Raw genomic sequence first — 21,667 nt, forward strand, 5'->3', positions numbered from 1 at the left:
GAGACTGTTTCTGTCTTCATTTTTGGGTATTCAGCTTGTTTTTCTGTCCAGTTTTATTTGTGGCATTTTATGATTTGGAATGAAGTACAGTGGCCTTAAATTTTCAAAGCACAGTAAAGTCTGAGCATTTTTTGTTAAGTTTACCCAGTGTTTCCAAAGTAACATAACTAGTAACAGACCAGTAAATGCAGCTTCACACCAACTACCGGGTACCCTGTTTATGTGAACTGCAAAGCTTAGTGCGGGCAGCTGAGGGAGTGTTTCTGCCATTTAAAAAAGAATGTAAGTTTATACATTAAAAAAAACTGATGAGAGTGTCTCACCTTGAAATAGGCAGAGACAAGGAAAAAAAACAGTGTATTTTTGCCTTGTGTCATCATCTGTCCTGTTGTTTAATAAGGAGAAGTCACTTCAAGTGACATTGAAGAATGAGATACAGGAATCGTCTGGGAGAGCCAGTAGGGATGCATGCCAAGCTTACCTCTCCATTGATTGACTTTAAACGTGATCGTCCTCATTAAAATGAGTCAGAGCAGTCAAGGGATGTTCTCAAATATCTACGAGTCTGCTGTTGACCATGTGATGTTTAATCTACGCGACAGAATAGCTTCTTATATTAAAAAAGATGATGAAGAAATCATTTAAGTCTTGTGACTTGTGGGATGGAATTCTTGGGAGCAGTGTGAACCTCACAGAGAATAAAATCCTAGGTATTCTAGAGGCATCAACTTTCTAGAAGCAGCAAATGCCCTTCCCTTATATTCACTGTTATTTAATGGAAACTGTGAGAGACAGGAAAATACAAAATTTGAAAATGTCAATTAGTTTTAGTTTCATGCAATAACCTGCTTTGATTCTTTATTTTTTCACAAATTATTAAAGATATTTTCAGAGCAGTTCCAGTTCACTGTTTCTTATCCTATATAGACCCAAGTGCGAGGTTGGTAGTGACTCAGTTCTACTGGAGATAAAATTCCTTTTGTTCTGAGTGGCCAGCACAATGCAGATTCCATTACTCAGCACTGTTGGTCTCTACATGCTAAATCTTCTGGGTTTTCTTTGACCAGTTCAATATTAATAGATGATAGTGATCCATACTCGTCACAAGTGCACGTATGCAGGTGCTGTGGTCTTACCTTGGTTACATGTACATCTTTTAGACAGAAAGACAGAAAGAGAGCAGCTGAATCTAGTCAGTTTTTCTTCAGTGTTTTGAGGGCAGAAGTGCTGAACAACTACAGGCACAACAGAAAAATGGAAGCTTGCTGCTACCCCATGCAGGACAGGGCATTTTCAACACGTAACTGTAATTACCGCCAAAGGCATTTATGACGCAGGAAGTCTACCCTTGTCACTGTCAGGGCAGCACATCTTCCTGGGAGTTTACAGCAACAGGCACCTTCCTTTATGCTACTGTTATTTGAATGGCAGATGACATATTTTTTTTAATGTATTTATTTTATATTTTTTGACTAATATGAACCCTTCTGTCCTAATAGGAATGGCAAAGGAAGCGATGTCATTTTATATCACAAGAACACATAAATTTTTCTTTTTATCAGTGATGAGAATCATTTTGTGTCCAAATTATGATATTCGTACGGTATTTTAGGTATCATCTTTATTACATCACTAAGTATAATTATAAAAACTACAAGAACAACAGCAAAAGAATCTTTTTACTTTTTTTCCACTCTGCATGACCTATGGCAGAATCACAAAGCTACACATATTCATATACAACTGTGAATGTGAACACAAACTAGGTATGTGACTTTTTGATACGTTTTTCCTTGATGTACTCTCAGTGAATGCAGTAATAGGCACCGTGGCCAACTATTCAGCAGTTTCCCAAACTTTTAATCTCAGCAAATTGCATTCTGCATAAATAGACTGAACTAGACAATATCTGCCTTTTTAAAACAACAAAATAAACTTTATTTAAATTGTGATATATTTACAGTTTGCCCTTGCATGAAAATTAGCTCCCTATATTGATAAAAGTGTGTGAGTCCCTATTTGTAGTTGAAGAATGAGTATATTAAAAACAGAAATTACTTTTTAAAAAGAAGCAAATTATAATTTTATTTTCTCAAAGACCATTGGAGAGTCTGCCTTTTTAAGTGATAGCATGAGAAGATTTTCCTGATTTTGTAAGTATCTGAAAATAGTTAAGTAATTTAGGTGTTTGTTTCTTTCTGGGTCTGAATCAGTTGATTTAAACAAAAGGGCTGGTCCGTGGGGCTAGTGGAGATGATCCTCTGTTATCTAAGTGGTAAGGAGAGACAAGGAGTCTGGGAGAAGCACATGTTTATTACATGACCTACCAGTTTCACTCCTAGGTATCCCCCCAGGAGAAAGGAAAACACATGTCCACACAAGATTTGTGCTTCAGTGTTCGTAACACTTGATTCATAGGAAATGGGGACAGCTCAAACTGGAAGCAACACAAAGGTCCATCAGCTGTTAATCAGATAAACACATGTGGTGTATCCATACAATGGAGTACTATTCAGCAATAAAAAATTGTAACTACTGATATCCAAGACAGTGTGAATGAATCCCAAAATCATTATGCGAAGTGAAAGAAGCCAGACACAGAAATGTAGGCAATGCATGATTCTATTTATGTGAATCTCTAGAAGAGGAAGAACTGTGGTGACAGAAATCACATTACTTGTGTGACTTCCTCAGGAGCCCTCCAGAGAGGCCTTCCTACCATGTATCCACCCATCACCCTCTGGGAAGTTCCTGGCCAGTCACTGGGTCCAGTCTGTAAAGACCATTACAGACTTCTTATAGTGATGCATTTTCCTCTAGAGTTAGCTTTTCAATATCTTGCATTATCACTTTAACAACAACAACCAAAAAACCCTACTCGTTCCGTAAATTCTTAAAAATATGCTTCATTATTCCACCCTGAAAGCATAGAACCAACCAAATACAGTTTTATTGTTTTCAAGTACTGTAGTAAAAAGACCACCACCACAATAAAAGTTCACACAGGTTTTTAAATGAACAGCCCAGAAGAACACTATCAATATGCAGTGTCAGTCTTTTTAATGTAACATAAAACCTGATTATTAGACAATGGGACAACAAGAATCAGGAAATATCAGCGATTATTCTCAATCACGGAAAGCATTTTACTTATCAGTTATATATTGGTGTGCAAATGTGTAATATCTTTAGATGTTTTTAAAGAATCCTTTCAACCCATGAACATGATGGTGGCTGTAATAGAAAGTTTAAACTGTTAATACTCTATGACCTATGCCTAAAAGTATAATTGAAAGCATGACAACGGGATAGAGGGAGGCCCCAAATTTCAGCCTTTGGCTAGCTTTTCAACTAAAATAGTAGGGGCACATTTTTAATAATGCTTATATGTGTTTGCTTCAAAATATATATTTTGAAATTTTAGAACAGTTTTAGATTTAGTGAAAAGTTTCAAGGATAGTAGAGTTCCCATATACCCCACACACAAGTTCTCCCCTCGTTAGAGTCTTATATTGTAGTATGCTGCATTTGTCACGTTGAGACGTTATTAACTGAAGTCTGCACTTCATTCAGATTTCCGTAGTTTTTACCTAGCGGCCTCTTTCTGTTCCAGGATCCCATTCAAGATCCAAGGTTACATTTACTCAACGTGCCTCCTTAGGCTATAACCGTTTCTCAGACTTTCTTTGTTTTTGATAACCTTGACAGTTTTGTGGAGAACCTGCTGGTGCCCGGTGATTCTGAGGCATGTTTCTCTTGCTCTCATGAAGTAGCATCAGAAGACAGGACCCCATGATGTTGCAGGCTGCAGGGCCAACCCTCTGCACTGAGACAGGTAGCACTACCTGTCTCAATCTTCAGCTCAAAGTCAGCTTTTAGGTCTCAAATCAGGTTCCTGGGTCAGCAGGGAGATCAGAGAATTTGGCCAAGTAAATGTGGCTCTCCTAGAGTCCCTGATCAGTATCTTGAATAAAATCGTCATTTTCCGCGTAAGTGCTCTCTGAGGCCCTGTCCCTTAGTTTGGACAGTACTGACCCTGAGTTTGGGGACTGATAGTCCAGTAGCTTCTGTGAGACAAGAGAGGAAGAGCTAGAAGAGTTTATGTCTGTGGTTATGTGTCGTCTGGATTTCTAGGATCCTGTAATTCAGGATGGGGGCCCCGAGGGGAAAGAGGACAGAGCAACGTCATTCCTGGCTCATCTTAGCTGTTGATAACATCTTTGAGAGCGTCTCATTTTTGTTTTAGCCAAACAAAGCACATTTTCCTGAAAAGCAAATACAGTATTTTATGCACACAACAGAATTTCCCCTGAACACCCTAATTAAGCATGATTACACATAATTTTAACAAGCACAGGCCACTGTAATAGCAATCTGCTACGTTTTGGGGTCATGTTGTTGATTGTGATGGAGAGGAGATAGTCATGGGAGACCTCAGTTCTCTCCAGGTGCCTGGTTATGCTATGTCCACACGGTTGTCTGAAATGCAGGGAGCCTACGCCTGCCCACCAGTGGGGAGAAGCCCAGGCACCATCTGCAAAGGGCATGATTGGTTGATGGCCATTCATATGCTGCAGTCTTGTTTTCTAAAGGTGATGGAAGGAAATCAATTATTTTAGAGATTCCTGCGTCAAAGCCCCAGAAGAATGAGAATTAATCTAAGAGCAGGTGCTGTATGGACATTTGCACAAAAAAAACTATACTTCCAGCAGCTCTTCGCTCAGCCAGAAATAGGAACATTTACTGTTCTTGAGAGCTGTCCTTGGGTTAATAACTCCCACTGCACAACGGTCATCTGGTAGCCATGGATTATTCTGGTTTCTGTTTTTTTAATCTCAAATTCAGATTAGAGATGACAGTCAAGTAGCAAATGAGAAAAAGGTGAACATACAAGCTCTGCAGAATTTCTTTTATCACAAGCGTCAAAGTCTAAGAAGCTGTGTTCAGACCTCACATAATCTGTAAAAGGTTTGACCTGAGCTTATGAGAGAGAACAGCTTTAGTTTTCTAAAATCTAAATGTTTCTAACACATTTAAAGAGATATTACCTGAATAGCTGGAGCAATGTGTGTTCTGAAGAAATTAATTAATTTTAATCCTGTGAGAAACCATATGGAGTTTAAAGGAGTATTTTATTTATCTTATTTGTATAAGTTTCTTATATTTTTTGGATATTAAATCCTTATCAGATAGATGATTTGCAAATATTTTCTCTCTTTTCATGGGTTACCTTTTCATTTTCTTAATCGTTTCTTTTGCTGTGGAGAAGTCATCCCACTTGTTGATTTTTGCTTTTGTTGCTTGTGTTTTGGGTATCACACCAAAAAAATCATTGCCAAGACCAATGGCAAGGAGCTTTTTCCCTGTGTTTTCTTCTAGGAATTTTATGCCTTCAGGTCTTATGTTTAAGATGTTAACACATTTGAAGTTAGTTTTAGTGGGTGGTGTAAGGGGTCCAGTTGCCTTCTTTTGAATGTAGATATCCAGTTTTCCCAGCACCGTTTATGGAAGAGACTATCATTTTCTCATTGAGTATTCTTGGCTCCTTTGTCAAATATTAGTTGACTATGTATGAGTGGGTTTCTTTCTGGACTCTTCCCTCTCTTCCATGGGTCTGTATTTCTGCTTTTATGACAGTGCCTTCCTGTTTTCTTTGCTGTAACTTTGTAGTATAGTTTGAAATCAGGAAGTGTGATGCCTCCAACATTGTTCATCTTCAAGATTGCTTTGGCTAGGGGTCTTTTGTGGCTCCATTCAAGTTTTAGGATTTTTTTTTTCTATTTCTGTGAAAAAATGAAGTTCCTCTCAGTCTCGGGGTGATCCAGGGGCTGCTTCCACCTCACCCCTGTGTTCTGGGATTTTCACAGTGGTGTCTTGTCTGTGGATGGTTGCTAGCTGGTCTTCTTGTGGGAGGGGGGAGTAAGTCCGGAAGGACCTATGTCACTATCTTGATGACATCACTCTCAGTCAATTTTGTGATAATTTGGAAGATCAAATAATACAAGTAATACATTATTAGTGTATTTCACATGTCAAACAGAACTGGTATCACCTTGTTGGGAATAGTTTAGTGAGGCAATGCATAGCAACTGGTCCAGAACATGGTATGTTTTAAAAGTTTAGTAAATCATTCTCACTGAAAGGGATATTAGCTCATGTAATCCAGTATTATCTACTGAAATTTATAGAAATGCTGTCTGTATGTATGACTGTGAGTGAATATAATTTTAGGATTCAGTTTTAATCACTGAGTACTTTTTTATAAAGAACTTCCCTGAGTACCTTTGGGATGGAAGAGAAGGAGCCTGCTAAAGCTGTTGGTGAGTCTCTCATCTGTGTGTGGACACAGATCCCAGAGACCAAAGGATGGTCAGCGATGCCTGTCCTGCATTTCCAGCTGTCCCACACACAGCCTTGCCCAAGCTTGCTGCTGACGGTGGAAACGGCCAGTCTCCCCGGGCACTTGCCAGCATATCAATTGGGACAACCCACGGTTGGTTATACAAAGCCAACCAAACAATCATGCCGATGTTTCTGATAGGATAATTATATTTTGTCTCATCCTACCCTCTTTTCGGACTTTTTGAAATTCAAATGGACAACAAATACTTCTGTAAATGGAAATGGATGTTTGGAAATCCACCATAGTTCTACACTGACCGATTTATAATTTAAGAGTTGCTTTCTCTGTTTCTTTGGTAGTAGTTTACCCTCTGTTATTTAAAAAAAATACTGATTTCCTGAAGTACAGCTAAAGAACATTTATATTAAAAAAGAGTTCACAAGTATAATAAGTCCTTGATGCTAGTGGCCAATCATTTTTAGGGCTGAGAATTAAATATTATATCCAACCCAAATTCTTATTTGGCAAAATACTATTTTATCTAACTCATTATCATGAAAACATTTTCAAACAAAATAGACGCATTTTTATCAGTAAAGAAAATGTATTTTCATTTTCCATTGATTACTTCTATATTTTTCAGTTTCCCTAGATCTCAGCCTACAACAAGAGCTAAGAAGTGATTGGGCTTCATTAAATTCTCCAGAGTAATTCAAACATTTTTTATAAACACAGTTTTTACTTATTCATGAAATACACCATTATTATATTTAATAGAATTTTTTTTTCCTTTTCAGATAATAAAAGATACACCTTTTTCCTAAATTCACCTACCCCACCTTGGATCCTAGGTGAATTAGGAGTTGGATAAACATTTCAGGAATGAGTCAGTGCATCATAAGTGTGATGGGTAGCAAACAATAGTAAAGCATGAAAGATAAATAAAATTCACAGTGACAAGTCTTACAACAGAGAAGAGACAGGTGAAGGCAGAGCATGGGATCAAGGCTATCCCAGAGCAAGTGCAGTTGAAGTTAGAATATGGACAGTGGATTGAATGGATCAGATGAAAGACAAGAGTAGACAAAATGTTTACAGCAGGCTTGAAGGCTGAAAGGAGGAGATACTGTCAGGTACTAAAGGAAGTTACAGCAGCTGGATTGTGGTCGCAAGGACGGGGTGGTGAAAGATGACCCAGGGGAGTTAGTGATGGCGGGCTTTCTGAATCAGGCGAAAGCACTTGGATTAGGAAGGAAGGGGCTCACCAGAGGCATTTCAAGCAAGGTAGGGCCATAATGAGATCTGGGGCTCAGAAAGAGTATTTTGGCTGCAGCCTCAAAAGTGGAATGAGGAGGCAAAATGGGGAGCAGAGAAATAAAATTCAGATGACAGCAGTGACGATGAAAGACTGTGGACAGCGAACAGCAAAACCCTGGGGCAGTGCAGAATATTCGGGAATTCAGCCAAAACTATAAACACGTTTGTGTGTGGTGTATCTTGGGGTTTCGGAGGCTGGGTGACAGTAACCATCATAAATGGACTGTGTCAGTTCTTTGGGATAGTCCTAAAACAGTATTTTTAGTAAAAATTATGAATCATGGGAAAATGAAGATTGATGGTTCATAGTTTTGTTAGTAGGTTCTACACCTAAGATTTCAGGATGTCATAAAAATACAAAACTGGAAGAGATATCAGCAATTATCTAGTCCCATCCCATTTTGTTTATTAATAAGGTGAAATAAAGTGGTTTGGGTTTTAGAGCCTGTTGGTGCCAAAACTGAAATGAGAATCTTCGTCAGTAAAAAATAGTGTATTTAAAAGTAGTTGTAGAATTCCCTTTAATTCAAAACAGGAGAAGAAATCTTGCAGATACTTCTAAATATTCATCGACATCTTTGAGAAATATAAAGTAATATGGGGAAATGTGGAAGGAAATGGCATTAGAGATAGTTCTGAGAAATAAACTGAACTGGAATGCTTATTATAAATGTTTTGAGCACAGTATACCCTTGACAAAAACAATGAGAAAATTATAATAATGTGGCCTTCACCTAAACCTCTCAATATAAAATCATGCCAAAGTGAATTCTTCCAAATCTATGAAAAGGATAGAGCAGGCTTCTGACTAAAGGTAGAGGAATAACATTACTCTGCTCACAGTTCATCTCTGAACCGAACTAAGTAACAAGGAAAATGAGAAATGTGAAGGAAAAGAGGGAGTTATTCCATCTTTGGTGGAACCATCTATAACCTGAAAGAGCGGTGTCAGCTGAGGATGGAAGCACTCAGTGAAGAGGAGGACCAGGTCAGGGAGACCAGCAGGAAGGCGTAGGGCTCTGTGCTTCTCTCCAAAGGAGTTTGTGCAGTTGACCCTCAGTATCCTCAGGGGACTGGTTCCAGGACTCCCTCACCTTGAGGATGCCAAAATCAGAGGATGCTCAAGTCCCTTATATGAAGTGGCGTAGTATTTACATATAATGCACATCTGCACATCCTTCTGCATATTTTAATTGTCTCTAGAATACTTATAATGCTACCTAATAGTTGCTGGTGTGCAGCAAATTCAAATTTTTCTTTTTGGAACTTTCTGGAATTTTTTTAACTGAATATTTTTCATGTGTGGTTGGTTGAATCTGCAGATATGAGGGCAAATCGATAACAGCTGATTAGAGCTGAAGGGTCAGGACATATGGGCAGGCTGCAGGACCTTCTCTAAGTGGCATCACAGGGTAGAGAACCGGGAATTCTGGGCAGGGAAACATACACGTATGTTATCCTCATCAACTACATACTTTGAGTGTGAGAGCCTAGAGGAGAAACTGGGGAGAAAGTAGCCCCTTCGTAGCTGTGACAAACCCCCAGGCTTCACGATGCTTCACAGGAAAACAGATGCACTTCTGCTTCTCAACATGGAGTTGACCATTTGAGCAACAGGACTGTGAACCATCATCTTCACTTTCTCATGATTAATGGCCTGTGACCCTCTAGGCTGAATGTTGGTGAAAGTGTTATAAACAGCAGACCAAATGCAGGTTCCTTTTACCCAACTTAAGCACCAGCACCTCTTCCTTTTAGCAAATTGCTCATCCAGGAAAAGCTTCCCACTTAAAAGATGAGAAAGTTAAAGACCAAGCATGAGCCCTTCACAGAGCAGAAAGGACCAGAGATACTACAGCCTCCAGATAGCTAGCATCTTGGTCAGTCACTCCCGTGGTCCTGTAGAAGATCTCATCATCACCATGAACTTTGATGCTCTAGATACTCAATTCCCACCCTCTTGTGTGCTCACTATTGTTCCTTCTGGTCCCCCGACACCAACAATTCTCACCCCGAGACCTTCACGCCATTATCCCTACCATCTTTCCTCATCAGTGTCTTTTCTTCACATAATCATAAAGTTGATAGAATAAAAATAAACCAGTTTCCCAATAATTAGTCTACTAACATCAGAGAATAATGTTTCCCTTTGGGCTTCATAGAAATAATATTTCAGTAAAATGTAAACAATATTCTCAGTAGTATTTTAAAGAAGTATTTATCAACAGGAATAAAGAGCAACAGACTCTTTCAACAACTCTCGATATATGCCAGTGACATGATTCTGAAGTTTAAGTCAATAAGAAAAAGTATGTCAAGGGAATGTAAAAGTGGCCCTGTCTTGACCTAATGAAAGACTTAACCTATTCTAGAAGAGTAAACTGACTGCATGGGCATAGCTTCATGCAGTTTTCCATAAGTAGTGTGTCTTTCATTTAAATTGAATTAGTTTGCTGGAGTTGGCAGAACAAAGTACCACAGACTGGGTGGCTGAAACAACAACAATTTATTTGCTAACATTTCTGGAGACTGGATGTCCAAGATCCAAATGTTGCCAGTTTGATTTCTCTTGAGACCTCTCTTCTTGGCTTGTGTGTAACTGTCTTCTGGCTGTGTGCAAATCCCTGGTGCCTCTTCTTAAAGGAACATCAGTCCTATTGGATTAGAGCCCAGTCATTATGACCTCATTTAACCTTAGTTACCTCCCTAAAGACCCTACCTCCAAATGTAGCCATGTTGGGGCTTAGAGTTTCAGGGTATGAATTATGAGGTGACAAAATTCTGTCCATAGCATGTCTGAATAATAATTGATTAGCAGTTAATTCAATATTGTATTCCCAGATAAGTACTTGCTATGCAGATACCCTGGTTTGCCAAAGTAGGACAGAGCCGTATGCTTGGATAAAATGACATTATCATATAAGATGAAATGCTTAACAAGAACACATGACTGAGTAGATGTGATGCCAACTCTTTAGAAGTGACCTAATGAAGTACTGTGGGCAAAGCCAAAATGCTTTTCCAGAAGCAATTTTGGGCTCGCTCTAATGCACAGATAATTGGATAATCAAGTGCCCATATGTTGTGCCTAACTGTAGAGCAAAGTTGACAAAATTAGCCTAGAAAAATGTTTAAATTATGCATAGCTAAATGCCCATTTCAGGCCAAAAATAATCTCTGTAAAGTAGGCACAAGACATCTGTCTTAGCAGATACAGTAAATCCAGAATGTTTATCTTTAGTTTTATATAGTAAATGTTATTTAGTAACACTTAGTAGAGAAAGTAAACAAACAATATCTGTCCCAGTAAGGCAGATATAGGATAGTCATCTCTAAGCAGTGTGACTTCCTATCTGTGAGAAAAACTGGCTGTAAAACACTTGGAGGAAGCAGTGAGTTGATGTTCTAGGGCTGCTAACTAAAAGCGTGTGAAATGCTATCAAAAGTAGCTTCATTTTGGTACAGTTAATGCCTCCTTAGAAAAAAAAAAAAAGCTAATGGAGCAGATAATTGATTAACAGGCTCCCTAGTTTCTAAAATTAAAATTCACTTCTTTTTTTCTTGATTATGCACCTCTTTCTCTTCTTTATGACTGGCCATCCAAATGTGGTTTCCAGCCATGACAGTACAAATCAATCGGAAATCAGCAAATTGAAGAGTCCTTGTAAATTGTCATCTAGTCCAGTAAAAGATACCTCACACCTACCTGACCTTCATGGCAGAATTAAGAAAGAATAACGAACACAAAACGGCTTTGATTCGTGATACTCTCAGGCATTTTCTTATTTTTTACCTAATCTGTTATTTTTCTACCTCTGTGACAATTGTTTGGGTAATACATTTTTTCTAGAATGACATTTCCTTTTATTTACCTTTAACTCCCAACTTATTCCCAAAAGAATTTACAGAAACGTATTTGTACTTTTTTCCTGAACACAAAATAACAAGATTTTAAAACACTGTACCAGCTAACATTGCCAAACATATTAAAAAGGATTTTATGTTTGAGAGGGGCTTTCCTTTCCATTTACATCGTATTTTTGGCAGGAGTTAAATTCAATTTCTAATTTTTCTAGCATTTTGTGGCAGATATCGTGGATGGGCTATGCAGATGCCACTTTAGAAAACACTATTTTCCTTTGTCTTCCTCCATGAGAGAGTCTGGGAAGTGCTAGTATTACATTTCCAGGATCCTTCAGAGGTAGAAATGGTCAGATGAGCAGCAAGACACAAAGAGATGTAGCAGAAGTCACTAGATAGGGCCTCTGGAAAAGTTTTTTTTTTTTTTAAAGAAAGAACCCCACTGGCTGCCCTTGTGCGGGACTTTGACTCTCTGCTTTCTTCCTACCTTGAGATCCAGCAGCCACTTTGGGCCATGAGACCACAATCCTCAAGATGTCAGCCAGCACATTCAGGGTGATGGAAAATAAAAATGAAGAGCCTGGGTTCTTACTGACCTGACCCATTGGTCTGTTTTGCACTCCCTACATCCATTATTCTTGTTATATGAGGAAAATAAAATGCTCATTAATTTAAGCCGAAGTTCCTTGAACTTTTTGGTTACTAGCAGCCAAATGCAATCCTGACACCATATGCAACACAATTCATACTATTTAATGACATTCATACTGTGCCCTGTGAAAAAGAGGACAGTTTAGCTTGTGAGGTTACTTAGCTGTTTTTGCACTACTTTAATTTATTGGTGGACTTATTGCACACATTGAACCATTTCTATGTGATTATTTTAAAGTGGGCATATACAATAAATCCACTTTGCGGTCTCTCTTTATACACAAATCTTTGTTTTAGTCCAAATTAGGGACTGTAATTGGGAAACTACTCCAATTTTCCCTTTGATAGCACACATGGTTACATATTCACTTATGGAATATTTATTACCAGAGGTTATGAACGGTCTAAATCAGTAATTTTTTTGGGGGGGGAGATGTTATCTCTATATCTGCATTCCAGTGCTGACACAGCCTAGGAAAATGTGTGTTTGTTGGGAGAAGAGGGGGTTAAATTCTGGATGTTCTTTTGTTCAAACCCTTGTCGTCCACTAGAAAGTAGCCCTTGCCAGGCTCTGCACCTAAGTGGGTTCAAGGTTCCTCATCATGAAAGCTACAGCTTCTCATCCCTTCCCACCCCCCAACCAGGGAATGCCTCGAGTCCTGAGTTACATACTGTCCTGTTTGACATCTGTTTCTTCCCTTCTCTCCCAATCAGTGTAGCTAAATGGCCCATGGGGAAATACTAGAATTTGTGATTGGTAGGGGTGGGGCTCCCGGGGTGACTCTGATGTGTAGGCAAGTTTGGGAACCACTGATGGAGACAGAAGACAGAGGCCCAGGCAAAAGAGGGGTCTGTTTAACTTTACTTGAATCAGGGATGCCTCATTCTCCACAAGCACAGTAGTTAATCTCTCAGTCTCAAAGCTTCCGATCAACAGGAAAGACAAAAATAAGACAGAGGCATCTCAGACATTCTCAGGTCTTGCATTCTGTCATGCTAATGCTTGAAGAGCCAACTTCAATTGAATTTCTGAAGTTGAAGGGCTTCTTCCTTTCCTTTTTGACTTGTTTCCTCCTGAAATCAGGGGACCAGGAATGCTGGGTCTTTGTTAGGAGGATGGAAATTAAAGTGGAAAAGAAGTAGAGGAGCCCGGAGAAGACCACCGCATGAAGGAGCAGGGGTGGGGTGCAGGGTGGGCGATGGCAGCCACCGGCTTCTGGAGCCAGTCTAGCTGCCGTGTGACCATAACTCCTACAGCGCCAGAGCAAACCACTTCTACATGGCCTACGGGGTAAGAGCTCTGGGCTGGACAGCAAGGATGTCAAAGTTCAGAGTCTATTTTCCCTTTGACTGTTTATTTTTAGTTTAAGGACATTTGATGTTTAATATTCACTTCCGAGTATCTTTGATGAGACAGGTGTCTCACCAAGTGCCCTGTGATGGTCAGCCATCACAGTCTCTTTGAATCACTAGACTGTAGACTTCCTGAAGATAACAGATCATTCCTGGTCCTAGTACCCTAGCACATAAGGCATGTTCCACAATTTTTTAAAACGTCAAAGGGAATAATAAAGTTCCCTTGGTTATTACGTGAAAGATCTGTGAATTGAACCTATATTCTCAGTCTGATACCCCTTCCTGTAGTCCATGCTACCCACCAAGCATATATAAATGGGTCAGTAGAAGGTAAGTCTTCATAATAACTTAGGATTGGTGTTCCTGGCAGCAGAGAAGCTAAAATCAATACAGCTGATAACCCTAAGGTAAATCTTGCCTTATGGTGGCATTTAGGTGTCTTCTCTCCAATCTTTATTATGGGACGATGTTTCACAATAATTTAGGAAACAGTTTGATAGATTATCCAGTTTCTGTAGCTCTTACGGCATGATTGTAATAAAGCACAATGGAAGAATACAATCCGCATAAAAGTCTAGAGACTGTGCATAGCCTGGTCCTCAGTCAGTCCTGTGTTTTCGTGTCCTCCCCATCTCTGCCTTTATCCCCAGAACATGATCACTCGTGGCCTTCTTGCTCTTCCGCCTGCCTGCCAGGAGCATCCCTCCCTCAGCCCTGAGCTCTACCTGCTGCTCACTGCCTGTGGGACAGCCTTCTCCCTTACCCATCTGACTGTCCCCCACTTCAAGTCTCTGCTCACAGGTTCACTTTTCAGAGACATTCTCTGACTGTCCCACCTGAAAAGACCCTCTCACTACCCTCTACTTCCTCCTAACTGCTTTCTTTCTCCAGTGCATTTGTCCCTGTCTGGCATACTTTAGACTATTTGTGTATTTTCTGCTGACTGCCCTAAGCCACACGCTCCACAAGACCAGCTGCTTGGTCTGCTCACTTGTTTGTTAGACCTACAGCTAGAACAGTGAATGGTGCTCAAAAGTATCTGTCACAGACTAAGCAATTAGGCAACGGTGAGTAACTCTTCATAGAGAAAAAAAAATAAAAACCTACGCAGTCTGTGTTACAGCTAAAAACTACCCAAGCCTGGGCAGACATTTCAGAAGTTCCTTTTAAATAACAATGCAATGCCAAGTGTCCACTTTTTTCGGGCACTATTTAAGTACTAGGAAGTCCAGAGAGAGATAAGGCTTAGCATTCTGGAAAAATTAACAGCGTAATGGTATAGAAAGACAGGTCCACATCTCAATCAGTCTAGATGTGACTATTTCTTAAACCTCTACAGGAGAGCTACCTGTAAACCCTAGAGTAGGGAGCAAAAGTAATCTGGATTATAGGGCTTTGAAGGGACTTTAACCAAGAGGGATATTATAAAAAGGGGGAGGGTAGTATCTTTGACGGGAGGACCAGCGTGGAAGCATGAAGTGTCCTGGAACACTCAGGATGCCTCTGCCGCTGGAATGAGAGAGCCCTGGATGGGTTGGGAGACCCTGAGGTCGAAGAGGTGTCAAGTGTGTGGAAAATGTACCCTGATTGACCTGAATGGTCTCTACAATTCACAGGCACCTGGCAGGTGGGTCCACCTGCAGGTGCGCTCCTGTGGGCGGGTTTGGAGAAGGCAGGGCAATTCCTTGGAGTGTGGAGGAGAAGATGAAGAAGTGAGAGCCAGAAACAGGGAGTCCCCGATGCATGGAAAAGTCACGTGGAGAGAGTCAGATAAGGGACACCAAGCCAGGATATTTAGCTGTGCAGAGGAGTCCAGGGGAACTTGGTTATTACTCAAACCAGCGTTCATTCATCTGCGCCAGTTCTACTGGGTCATGGCAGGTGCAAAGATGGTACGAAAAGAGGAGCAATAATGGTCCTCAATTAGCAGGCAGCCTTACAGGGAAGCTGTGTACTGTACCATGGTAGATATAAGAGATATATAGATATATATACCATGGTAGATATAAGAGGTAGATATAAGAGAGCAGCTATGGCATTTTGGATTAAGGATTGGATTTAATTAAATGACTTTTGTAGATCAAAAATTGTCAAATAATTGGCAAGTGGATATGGCTCACCTTAATAGTTTTAATATCCCTTCTCAGAAATGCGGCTGATAAGTTCTCTGCCATAGCAGACTCAATTGTCAGTCTCAGTATTTTGGTTTACATGTCAATGAATACTGATATGCCAGGAAAAAAGAAAGAGCTCAGATACATTACAAAGTAGTGAATCCAATTATTTATTATATAAACATAGGCATAGTATGAACTGTCAAATAAAAATCAAATGTATTAGAGATGAATGTTAAATATGTAATGTCAATCAATGTAACATAAATGTTTAAGTCAATTATAAAAATAACATTCAAAAATAAATACTTCATAAAATTTAGAAAAATTACTCAACATGAAAAAGTGAAAATGAATAACATTAATTTGTACTTTTAAAGGTCATTGTCAAAGAAGAACACATCAGTAGGAACTCCATTGAGTCCCCAGTAGACTTTTGTACAAATATCCCCAGCTGCTAAAAAAGCAGCATCAGAGAAGGAGTGAGGAAATAATTACAACCTAATATTTTCTTTAGGCTCCTCGTTACCAAATCCCATTTCTAGTGATAATTTAGAAGAGATATTTGAGCAGCTTTTTTTTTTCCTCTAGGGGCTTCAATCTTTTCACTGATAACAAACAATGGTGTTTGTTTCCAGGAAAGCACGTCAAGGTCATCTTTGACATCTTGCATTTTGTTGCGCATAGAAAGGAGGTTTGATGCAGTTACTGTATCAACGTCAACCCAGTCTTATTCTTACTTTACTTGTTCTGCTTGTTCAGAAAACACATGAGGTAGATGCAGATTCTCAAGTGTAGGCAGTGTGACCTCCAAGGGAAATATCTGAATCTGTGTGGATTTTGTCACAATTACTTAGGGCTCGTGTGTAGGGGTCACGAATGCAGAATGTCCAAAAAAGCTGCCCGAATGAAGCTTCACTGGCCTAATTGTGGGACACGTTCATATTCTCTGGGTGATGAGTAGGTCCGGCTCACACACGCGGACCTACTGATACTGATACATCTCTCACTAGTCCATGCCGAACTCCTAATAACAGACGTGCCAGACGACAGGTTCTGCTCAGCCAGCCCTGGCCTTGCATCAGGGAAAACCAGCATCTTTCGTGGAGATGAAGGACCACTGGATGCTCTAGACCCTCAGCATGGGAAGCGGAAAGACCCTCGTCCACATCCACCCTGTGTGTCTACAACCAGTTTATTTCAGAGCACTCTGCAAAGTCAGGAGTTCCCTGACTCAATTAATGTAGAAAACAGTATTCCCCAAAATGCCGTAATGTATTTCATTATAAAAAGTTATGAACTTTAGCATCACAGAGGCAAAAAGAAACTTCTAGAAGTCTAAGGTTTGCTAATAATCATAGTAGTGGTTAATATTTTGAGCCCTATATGCCAGGGACTAATGTGAATTATACAGTTTAGCTCTCATAGTCGCCCTGTGAGGTAGAAAACAGTAAACTGAGGGAGTGAAAATGGAAACCTTTCAAGACTGAATTGCACCTGGTGGTCCAGCAGAGCCTGGGAATGTCAAAACCAAGTCTGGTGTTCCCATTCCTGCCCTCAAAGCTGTGTCCTTGGTTAGGACCCTGGACTCCTGCCCCCCTACCCAACTGACAGGCCACACCAAATGCAAGGTCTTTTCTGTTATAAGCCATTGGTCTGAATTGCCTTTGTTTATTTCAGTCAAAGAAATTTGGTTCAAGGCATCCCAAGTGTTAAATTCAAGTAGATACATTCCCAGCTCTGTTCAACTCAAGTTCAACAACTTGAACTCCAAGGCCCTTCCTTAAGGAAGAGTGTTCTCTGAGGCTTTCTTGGGCCTGTGTTGCATCTGGGAACATTTTAGCTCCTGTATAAATGTTACTGTTAGGGTTGTCTTCTTTATTTGATACCTGAGCCATCAGGAGAGTGCGATGAACCTGTCTGTACACAGTACCTGGTTTTGTTTTGTGTTTCATTTGCTAGTTTGCTAAGAAAACAGAAGTGGTAATATCCTACATGTTGAAGGTTCAGCACCATTATATTACAAGCTGATTTCACTTTGAAATTCCTGAACACTCGAAAGTAAAGTTTCTCCTCTTGAGGAGAATAAGCTGTCTCTGGGTCAATCTCTGGGCTCGTATAGGTTCCCCACATGGCAGGCACGTGCCTGAAAACCACCCGGAAATTCAGCTCATGGTCACTTCCACAGACATTCCAAAAAATGAGAACTTGATCAGAAAGCGTTTAGGTTGCTAATAAAACCGACGTTTGAATTTGCTCTTGGTCGTGGCAAATGATGAGGTGCAAACCTGTGAAGAATCTGGGAAGGATGACCGAGACACACCTCTGTGAGCCGTGCGCAGAGAAACCGTCCTGAACTGTGGACACTCACTCTTCTGCGTCTGCTCCCCAGCCCTGTGGAGGGTCTTCTGAACTTGTATCACATCGTGTATCGGATCACATCATGTATCACCTGAAACCCCTGCAACATCTGCTTCCCAAAAAAAAAACCCCACAGGCTGCTCTGGACCAGTCCCTCCCTTCCTCTGCAAGCCACCGCTTCCCTCCCATCTCCCTGCAGGTCCTGAGCACAGCGGCCGTGTTTCCTTCTCCACCCAACCCTTCAGCCTCCTGCGTTTCACTTCAAACTACCCTTCATCATCTCAAAAATGGTTACTGTTTCCCTCCATATAATGTAAGCCCCATGCCTGCAGGAATTTAGTCTTGTTTGTCCACTAACCTCCTTACGTAGAACAGAGCCTGACTCACAGCTGGCCCTCAAAGAATATTTTTGTATGAATAAACGAATAACATATTTTAGTTAATACGTTCTGTGTCGTTAACATGACAGCAAAGTTGAAATGTATCTATACTTTTGGTGTATTTTATCCACATTTTATTACAATCATGTTATAATGAAAAGAGGCTTGATGCTGCATATTTTCTTTTCATCTGAAGACCATGAATATACTTGTTTTGTTTCATAAATGAGTTTTAACATCAATTGAATGGAAAGAATACTCAAATGGATATATAGACTTAAATATTCAGTAGGAAATGAACTATCTTTTATGGCTTACATTAAAAAACACATCAATTAAAACAAAATTGGTGTTTACATTTTAATGGTAGCAATTGTAGATAACATGCAGGAAGGGTGTAGACCAGGAAGAAACATCTATTAATTGTAACATTTGCATTGTCAACACATCTGTGTAGCCTTGTGTATCCCTTAAAAGACAATAAGTTAAATACCTTTCTCTTAAATTTAAAGTACACATTTTTCTCGCTTTTGTAAATAAATGTTAGATGAATTGAGTATCCTTTTGAAACTGTTTACAGAAACAATGCAAAAATAAACCACTCTTCATTTTCGAAATTGTTAAAAAATGTTAATTGTGTACCTTTTTAATGGTCCATTTGTCTTTCCCATTTTCAGAAATTGAGAAGGGAGGATGTGGGGACCCAGGTATCCCTGCCTATGGGAAGCGGACAGGCAGCAGTTTTCTCCACGGAGACTCGCTCACCTTCGAATGCCAGGCAGCCTTCGAGCTGGTGGGGGAGAGAGTTATCACGTGTCAGCAGAACAACCAGTGGTCTGGCAACAAGCCCAGCTGTGTATGTGAGTACTGAGCCTATTCCGAGGCTGCCTTGAGAGGGGGAGAGAAGCAGGGCGGGTGCTGAGGGCGGGCAGCTCTCAGCATCGCTTGGGAGCATGGCATTGACCAGAAACAGCCAGGGCTTCTCAGACACTAGCTCTCATGCTTTCTTCACTTACTTAAAACCAATCAGTGATGTTCTTACTACTAGATAGATTAACTCACTGAGAGCTTTCCACTAGAAAGATCCTAACAGAGCATCACTTCCATCCAGAGGGGCTGATGCCAGACTGTTTGAGCCATCAGTAGAGCCCGGGGTCTTTACAACCCAATAATGTCCTGTGACACTTAAGACAAGTTGTGAGCATGGGCCATGCTGTCACTTTGCATTTCAGTGGAAGAACTGCCTGCTTCCTCATAAGTGTTTTAACAAGTAGAAAAGAAGGACTTAATAGCCAACTGAAAAGCAGGATTGTTTTGTAACTAAATATAGCAATGACTGGGAACACATATGAAATTATGTGGAATAGTAAGCATATCGACACCCTAGAAATAAGTCCAATAGATGTTCCCTCCAAAAACTGAAGAATATGTATTCATATATGTGTAAAATATACATATATATAAATACTTTATATATTCACATATATAATGTATATATGTGAATATATATTACTGACTTTTGAGTACAAATTAAGTATTCCAACAGATTTTTATATTATCCACTCAGGACACGGTCTGATTTTCCAAGTTATTATTTAATCATTGTTACCCTATAAATAATTTAAAAATTAATTTGAAAAAATGCACTTTAAAGGCAAACACAAAATTTTAAATGAAAAGTTATCATAGAAAACTGACTAGAACCAATATTGTTTTCTGGAAATTGTTCTTATGACACAGGCATACTTTTTCATATTAATATTTGCTCTTCTGAAGGCAGAAAGTTGCAACTAGAAATTTTAATATTTGCCACAGATTTCAGTCAACTTGATAGGATCATTTTTGAATCAAGCTTGCACTTTATTATGTATAGGCTCTAGTTGTTCTATATATTGAACGTATTCTATTGACAACTTGGGAAAGAGAAAATGTTATGGTCCAGGATCACCCATTTAAAAACAGTTGGACGATCCTAGGTAACTGTAGGTATGGATTTTCCCCAAGTCCTTCGCATGTAGCCAGTCCTTTGGATGTGGGCAAAATTGTTTGAAAATTTATCTGTGTCTTCACAGTTTCCTGTTTCTTCAACTTTACGGCATCATCAGGAATTATCCTCTCACCAAATTATCCAGAGGAGTATGGTAACAACATGAACTGCGTCTGGTTGATCATCTCTGAGCCTGGCAGCAGAATTCACCTCATCTTTAATGACTTCGATGTGGAGCCTCAGTTTGACTTCCTTGCAGTCAAAGATGACGGGATTTCGGATATAACCGTGCTGGGTACTTTCTCTGGCAATGAGGTGCCCTCCCAGCTGGCCAGCAGTGGGCACGTCGTTCGCCTAGAGTTCCAGTCGGATCACTCTACCACCGGCAGAGGCTTCAACATCACCTACACCAGTAAGTGCACCCGCACCTGCCCCATGTCCACTTCTCCCCTGGTTCTCACGTGTGTGAAGCCCAATGTCAAGGCTGATACTCCAGGGGTTTTATAATTACAGTTTGTAAAATTATATAGCATTATCCTGAGAACCTAGAAAATACCTCACTCCGTTTAGGTTAGTGTCCTCCTCACCCCTATAGTGAGGACTGGATCACAGGTCTTCTCTCTCTCTGGTTTTCCATCCATCCATCCATCCATCTACCCATGTGTCCTCCATGCAACAAAATAGAATAGTAAAAAGGACTGAGGCATTTGGGGTCAGGAGCCGTGGATTAGAACACCTGCACTTGTATATACTTAGTTAATTTTGATAAGATGGCTAACTTTTCTTTGCCTCAGATGTCTCATTTGCATTAGAGATTATATTTAAGAACATCTGTTTAAATTGCATTGTTGAGGGAATAAAGTAAGATAATAATGTTAAATAGGAGTTATAAGTTATAATTTACTGACTGCCTACTTCTCTTAGGTGCTGTGCTTATGATTTGACAGGAATTATTTCATTTAACATTGCTGGAACTCTGGAATATAAGCTTCATATTCCTCATTCTGTAAATAAAGATAACTAGGCTCAGATCACGAGAGTAATCTGCCCAGGGGCAGGTAGTAAACACAAGACCCAGGATGCTAATCTAGATATGTCAGAACCAAAAACCTTTTTTATCACCTATGTATCTCATCTCTGTTTTTCTTAGTGAAAGAGTGCTTTCAAACTGTGAAATGCTGTGTAGATGTTAGTGATATCTCTCTATACATCTCTTTCTCTCTGTCTCTCTAGTCATCAATATTCTGTTTATTGAATATGTTTATTTATCTATGAAGATATAACTGAAATTTAGGAA

The 21,667-nt window shown here is 39.8% G+C and overlaps 1 protein-coding gene across 1 annotated transcript in view; it reads left to right on the plus strand.

Moving 5' to 3' along the window:
- Window positions 1-21,667, plus strand: part of CSMD1 (CUB and Sushi multiple domains 1) — a 1,813,702-nt gene that overhangs the window by 1,450,521 nt on the left and 341,514 nt on the right. Inside the window, exons 13-14 of the mRNA XM_032618622.1 lie at window positions 19,061-19,243; window positions 20,456-20,782. Of these exons, the coding sequence (XP_032474513.1) occupies window positions 19,061-19,243; window positions 20,456-20,782 (510 nt within the window). The remainder of the gene's footprint in view (window positions 1-19,060; window positions 19,244-20,455; window positions 20,783-21,667) is intronic.

Source organism: Phocoena sinus, chromosome 21 (assembly GCF_008692025.1).
Source record: "Phocoena sinus isolate mPhoSin1 chromosome 21, mPhoSin1.pri, whole genome shotgun sequence".
NCBI lineage: Eukaryota > Metazoa > Chordata > Mammalia > Artiodactyla > Phocoenidae > Phocoena > Phocoena sinus.